The sequence below is a fragment of the Chrysochloris asiatica genome, unplaced genomic scaffold (assembly GCF_000296735.1).
Source record: "Chrysochloris asiatica unplaced genomic scaffold, ChrAsi1.0 scaffold00038, whole genome shotgun sequence".
Lineage (NCBI taxonomy): Eukaryota > Metazoa > Chordata > Mammalia > Afrosoricida > Chrysochloridae > Chrysochloris > Chrysochloris asiatica.
In genome coordinates this window covers 5,071,150-5,076,733 of record NW_006408556.1, presented here as the reverse complement: position 1 = coordinate 5,076,733, position 5,584 = coordinate 5,071,150, and the positions used below count along the sequence as shown (strand labels likewise).

The 5,584-nt window shown below is 51.8% G+C and overlaps 1 protein-coding gene across 2 annotated transcripts in view; it reads right to left on the bottom strand.

Moving 5' to 3' along the window:
• Nucleotides 1–309: 309 nt before the first annotated feature.
• Nucleotides 310–5,584, bottom strand: part of MAPK13 (mitogen-activated protein kinase 13) — a 10,996-nt gene continuing 5,721 nt past the window's right edge. Inside the window, exons 4-12 of one of the 2 annotated variants that reach the window (XM_006860405.1) lie at nt 3,800–3,908; nt 3,349–3,378; nt 2,747–2,794; nt 2,530–2,644; nt 2,341–2,412; nt 1,343–1,422; nt 1,009–1,091; nt 750–922; nt 310–500 (exon numbers count right to left, since the gene is read on the bottom strand). In XM_006860405.1, the coding sequence (XP_006860467.1) occupies nt 418–500; nt 750–922; nt 1,009–1,091; nt 1,343–1,422; nt 2,341–2,412; nt 2,530–2,644; nt 2,747–2,794; nt 3,349–3,378; nt 3,800–3,908 (793 nt within the window). In that variant the 3' untranslated portion in view covers nt 310–417. Of the gene's footprint in view, nt 501–749; nt 927–1,008; nt 1,092–1,342; nt 1,423–2,340; nt 2,413–2,529; nt 2,645–2,746; nt 2,795–3,348; nt 3,379–3,799; nt 3,909–5,584 lie in introns of both variants that reach the window. The other variant, XM_006860406.1, reaches the window with a different exon arrangement.

The window sequence follows — 5,584 nt, the reverse complement described above, 5'->3', positions numbered from 1 at the left end:
CTTGGAGGGAGTGCAGCCATCTGACACTTTGATTTTAGACTTCTAGCTTTCAGAATGGAGTGTACATTTCTGTTTATTTTAAGCCACCCAGTGTGTGGTAGCTTGTACAGCGGTTCTCAGAAACCAATACATCATCATCATTGTAGACTCCTACCCCAGTTCAGCCCACCCCTCTCGGCCCCACCACGATGGTGAAGGAAAGGACCCCACACAAGGCTAGTCTTCAAAGGGGCATTTTATGATCAAAGCTGTTCTCCCAACCAACATCTTTGAATCCCACGTCCAGTAGGTCTGTTTCCTTCACGAGCACCTCTGCTTGGATGACCATGTTCCAAGAAGAATCAACTTCAGGAGTGGCAAATAAATATTGGTCCGAGGGACAATGTCTGGCAGTGGGTGGTCCCCAGGTTGCTGGAGTCACTGCAGCTTCATGCCACTCCGCCGCCGTGAGTCCTTGCGGGCGATGGGGCTGAAGTTCACCACCTCCCTGTAGATGTGCTCTGAGAAGACAGGGTGGCTCACGGTGGGTAAGGGGCACTGAGGGCACGAGAGAGCCCCTCAGACACAGCAAGGAGTCAGGTCAGAAGGAAAGAAAGCCAAGCAGGAGATAACACTACTCTGAGAGAAGGGCCAGGAGTCTCCGGGAGGGCAGCGGGGTGGGCTGCGGTCAGGCATGACAACAAGGCAAAGGAAAGGGAGCCTACAGCAGGGACACGAAGGCAGGGACAGAGGCCCCACCCAGCTCTTACGCTTCCACTCATCCACTGTGAGCTTCTCGTGCTCTAAGGAGTCATCAAACGGCCGCTGGGCCTCTGTCTCCTCCTCAGCGTCCCGGAAGGGTTCAAAGAAGGGGTGGGCAAGGGCCTGCGAGGCTGTCAGGCGCTTGTCCACATCCAGCTCCAGCATCTTCTCTAGCAGGTCTCTGGCTACAGCAACAGAACCATGAACCCCCTTATTTACATCCCAAATCCAGGCTGCCCAGAAGAGCCCACCCACTGGGTATCAGGCTCACCCTGAGGGCTGGCACGTGGGAAGAGCTGAGAGAAATCCTTCTTGGGACTCTGTGGCAGGGACTGGATATAGGATTTGGCCTGGAAGACAGAAAGCATGCAGTTATCACCAACTGTCAGCCCCTTGGGGCTCAGGCCTGAGGTATGGAGCAGGGCTTTCAGAAAAGCTCCAGTGAGCAGAGCTGACAGCTCAGGTCAGAGATGAGAGTGGAATGAAGGCAAGAGCGCCTACCAACGCAGAAGGACACTAGGGGAAGGTGCAGGTGGCTCCTCATCCCCAGAGGGCCCCACTACCTGCTCCTTGAGCAGCCCAGACCCCGTCCGCCCCTCACCGCCTTGTCGTTCAGCTTCTGCACAAACTCTGCATCCGGCACTCCAGTCACTTTCAGGATCTGCGTCAGCTGGTCCAGGTCTGGTCAGTGGGTTAAGGCTGGCTTGGTGTTCTGCAGATGGATCTGTGGAGACAGCCTATACTCCACACCCACCTAGCCCCCACCTGCTTTCAGGAGAGGAGCGCTATCCTCCGGCACTCAGTCTCTGTAGGCCTTCCTAACCGCCTGCCAGACCACTGAAGGGTTTCTCCTCACAAATGTTCCTGGTCCTGGAAGGCTGTCCTCCCAGCCCTTATGACAACCAGTCTGTCTCCTCATTTCCTGCCCACCCCTCATAGGGTGCTCAGGTAACGTGTGAAGTCCAAACTGTGCAGCATTTCCTACTGAGTGAGGGTGGAACTACAGGTAACTTCTTGGTGACCCCTTGCAAAGTGGATGAAACATTGCCTGGCTCAATGCCATCCCCAAGCTTAGTTGTGGATCAAACCATTGTGCTCCACAGGGTTCTTAGCTCATTTTCAGAAGCAGATCTCCAAGCCTTTCTTTCTGGTCTGGCTTAGTCTGGAGGCTCCGCTGAAGTCTGTTCAGCATTCCAGCAACACACAAGCCTCCATCCACTGGCAGACAGGTGGTAGCTGCGCTTGAGGTACTCTAAGCGGGAATCAAACCCAGGTCTCCTGCCTGGAAGGCAAGAGTTCTACCACTGAGCCATCACTGCCCCCTGAGGTGACTGGTTTTCTGCACTTTGCTTCTCTGCATTTAAAACGCATTCTGTAGGAAGTATGTAGGGAATGCCACAGCTCTGTAGGATAAGCACTGCACTGCTAACCACAAGGCCGGTGGTTCAAACCTACCAACTTGGAAGCCCTCCATAGGGTCACTGTGAGCGAGAACTGACTGGGTGGTACACAACAGGGAGCATGTATCCCATCTGCATTAAGAAAATAAAAATATAATAAAGTGTCTGTTGACTGAGTGACTCCCTGAATGAAGGATACAGTCTTTCCCCTTGAAGAGTGTTTTCCCGGTCAGCATCTCTGCCATGATACAGCCAACAGACCAGATGTCCACTGTGGAGGGAGAAGGAGGAAGTGTCACCTCACTGACCAGGACCAGGTGACCAGTCAGCACCCAGATGGCCTAGGAAAACTGCCCTCTGTGCTTCCCTGTGACGGATGACCACTGACCAGTTTGGTTGTAGTGCATCCAGCTGAGGATCACCTCAGGGGCCCGGTACCAGCGGGTCACCACATAGCCGGTCATCTCAGCGTCCGTTGGCCGCGCTAGCCCAAAATCCAGGATCTATGACTCAGGGGACACAGGGGAAATAGCTCACTTTCATGAGGTTCCAGTGGGAGAGAGGCCCACCCCTAGCCTGAGATGACCCTGCTTGCAGCTGCTCACCTTCAGTTCACAATCCTCATTCACAGCTAGGTTGCCCGGCTTCAGGTCCTGAACAAGAGGGAAGAGGTGAGCACTGGGCTGAGAGGCAGATGGACACTCATCCTGGCTTTGCCAGCTGTGTGAGCTCAGCCAGGCCCTTCCCTCCTCTGGGCCCCATGGTCTTCATCTGCTCAACAAGGGTTGGATTAGGTGTCCTCTAAGAACCCATCAAGCTCTAGTCATAGTTTTGTGCCGTGGAGTCGGAACCAACTCATAGCAACCCTGTACAAGGTTTCCGAGGCTGTAAATCTTTACGGGAGCGGAAAGCCTCATCTTTCTCCTGCGGAGCAGTTAGTAGTTTTGAACTGCTGACCTAAAGGTTCGCAGCCTGATTTGTAACCACTACACTATCAAGCTCTAAGGCATTCTTTATTCTGGGAACCTGAGACACACAGCTCAGAGTCTGTTTCCTTTGTAGCAGTTCCCCATCAAGCTGCCTTGGGCCAAGGCTGGGTCTGAGAAGCCTCATTCCATGTTCCTGAGGATCAAGGCCTCCCTCTATGAAGAGCCCCTCTAGGGATGGGATACGGGCCCCAGGGGACAGCAGCAGGGGCAGCACTCACCCTGTGGATGACCCCAGCTGAGTGGATGTACTGCATGGACAGAAAGAGAAGGAGAGAAGGATGAAGCCACTGCCCCAGTTTCTGCACCAGGCCCTTCAGGCTGGCTCAGAAACCTCCTCCACAATGCGCCTCCCCCAGCCTCCAAGGCCTGTTGTTTGTTGTTAGTGGCTGTGTGCAGCCTGTCATACAGTGAGGAGATCTTCTGTACAACAGAAGGGAAGGTTGCCCAGTCCCATGCCATCTTTAGGATCGTTGGTATGTTTAGGGCTTCTCCAGTTTTTGCCGACCCTCCCCCTTTACCAAACCTGATGTCCTTTTCTAGCACTTGGCCTTTCCTGATGCTGTGTCCATGGTAAGTAAGCACAAGTCTCCCATCCTCACTTCTAAGGAGCATTCTGGTTGGCCTTCCCAAAACACAGATCTCTCTGCTGGACTCCAAGTTTCCACCCACCTTAAGACCCTTGAGCATCTGATACACCAGGTACTGAATCTTCTCCTCACTGAACTCCATCCCCATGATCTTCTGCAGATCCGTTTGCATGAAGGGCATCACCAGATAGCTGGAAGGTACAAGGAATTCTTGGAACAGTTCACAGTCCCAACCCAGTCCCAGGTCTGAGCTTAGAGGAGATGTAATGTGCAGAACAGAGAGGCCTTAGAGATGACTTCTGGCATGCAAGAAGAACCAGCCACGCCCCAACCCAGGCCTCCTGACTCCTGGCTCCCACCCTCTGCATGGCAGACTGCACAGTTTGTAGGCAGCCCTCACAGTAAACATTTAAATTGGAGTGTTCTCAAGAAAACCAATGAAGCTGTGTCACCTCTCTTCAAAGGTGCCCTCTCCCTGCCCTGCTCCAATTAGAAACATCTGCGAGTATTTCCTTCTGTTCCTATCCAAATGTTTTCTCTCCTGGAGAGGCAAGCCCAGCTGAGATGGCTCTATGAACAAACAGAGTGTCTGCCCTTCTGAGAAGAAAGGGGGATGGAGGAAGGAAGGAAGGAGGTGGCTGGACCATTGCACTGTCTTACAGATTGCAAAACAGACCAAGCTCAGCAAAATGTAACTGTTACTCAAGGTAGCAACAGTAAAGTTCAGAACAAAAAATATATTTTTAAAATAATAATAATGTGACTGAGGCCATGTCTGTGAGCATCTGAAGTTCTGAAGCCTTTTTCTGCCTGATCATATTCCGCCTGCCAGGACCCTGCCCCACCTACAATCCCCCTCTCTTATTTGTCTCTTGTCTCTGAGCGGCCTCGCGTTTTTTCTTTTCAACCTACAACTTGCTGAAGTCTCCCTGTCCTGAAGTCGCCTTCCTTTGACCTTGCTTCTTCATAAGACCACCCCTTCTCCAAACTCTTTCCCTCACCACCAAATTTCTAGGATGGGTGGTCCACATTGCTTGGCCCCACTTTCTTTACATCCAGACCTGAAACCTGTAGCCATCAAGTCAATACTGATTCATGATGACCCCAAGTGTGTCAGAGTAGAACTGTGCTCCATTGGTCACCAGCCATTTCTTCAGTGGTGTCTCTGGGGAGATTTGGACTGCCCATCTGCCAAGAACAAATCATTTGTGCCACCCTGGGCCATTCTCCTTATAACCTAGTGTTTGCTCCTGCCCCACCACCAAAATTGCTCAGATCTAGGTCATCAACAGGTAGGCTCAAGATCAAATAGATAGATTACAGTTCCCATTCTTCCTACTGGACCTTTCACAAAGTCTGATACCTTCTCAAAGTCATCTGCTGATTCTCCTCTATCTTACCAGGTTCTACACTTACCTGAGGAGCCCTGGTAGTGTAGTGCCTTATGAGCTGGGCTACTAACCACAAGGTCAGCAGTTGAAATTTACTTCATTTGCTCCACAGGAAAAAAATGAGACTTTCTGCTTGTATAAAGATTTACAGCCTCAGAAACCCTATACAGGGTCACTATGAGTAGGAACTGACTTGATGGCACATAACCACCACTACCACTCCACTCACCTGTCCCTGGCCCTAGTGCAGACTCTCCTCTCCTGAGTTTCCGATTTGTTTGCAACTGTACATAGGACCTTCAAAAGTAAAGTAGCCCTTTGTTGATTATTGGGATGTTGGGGGTGGATGAGGGGAGGGAGGGGAAGGTGGAGCACAGGGCAGGGATTAGACACAGGATAGTTTGGGTGCTAGGGAGGGGGCAATATACAAGTAGGGAGCGGGGAATGGAAGAACAAAGCAGATGGGAGAACAATTA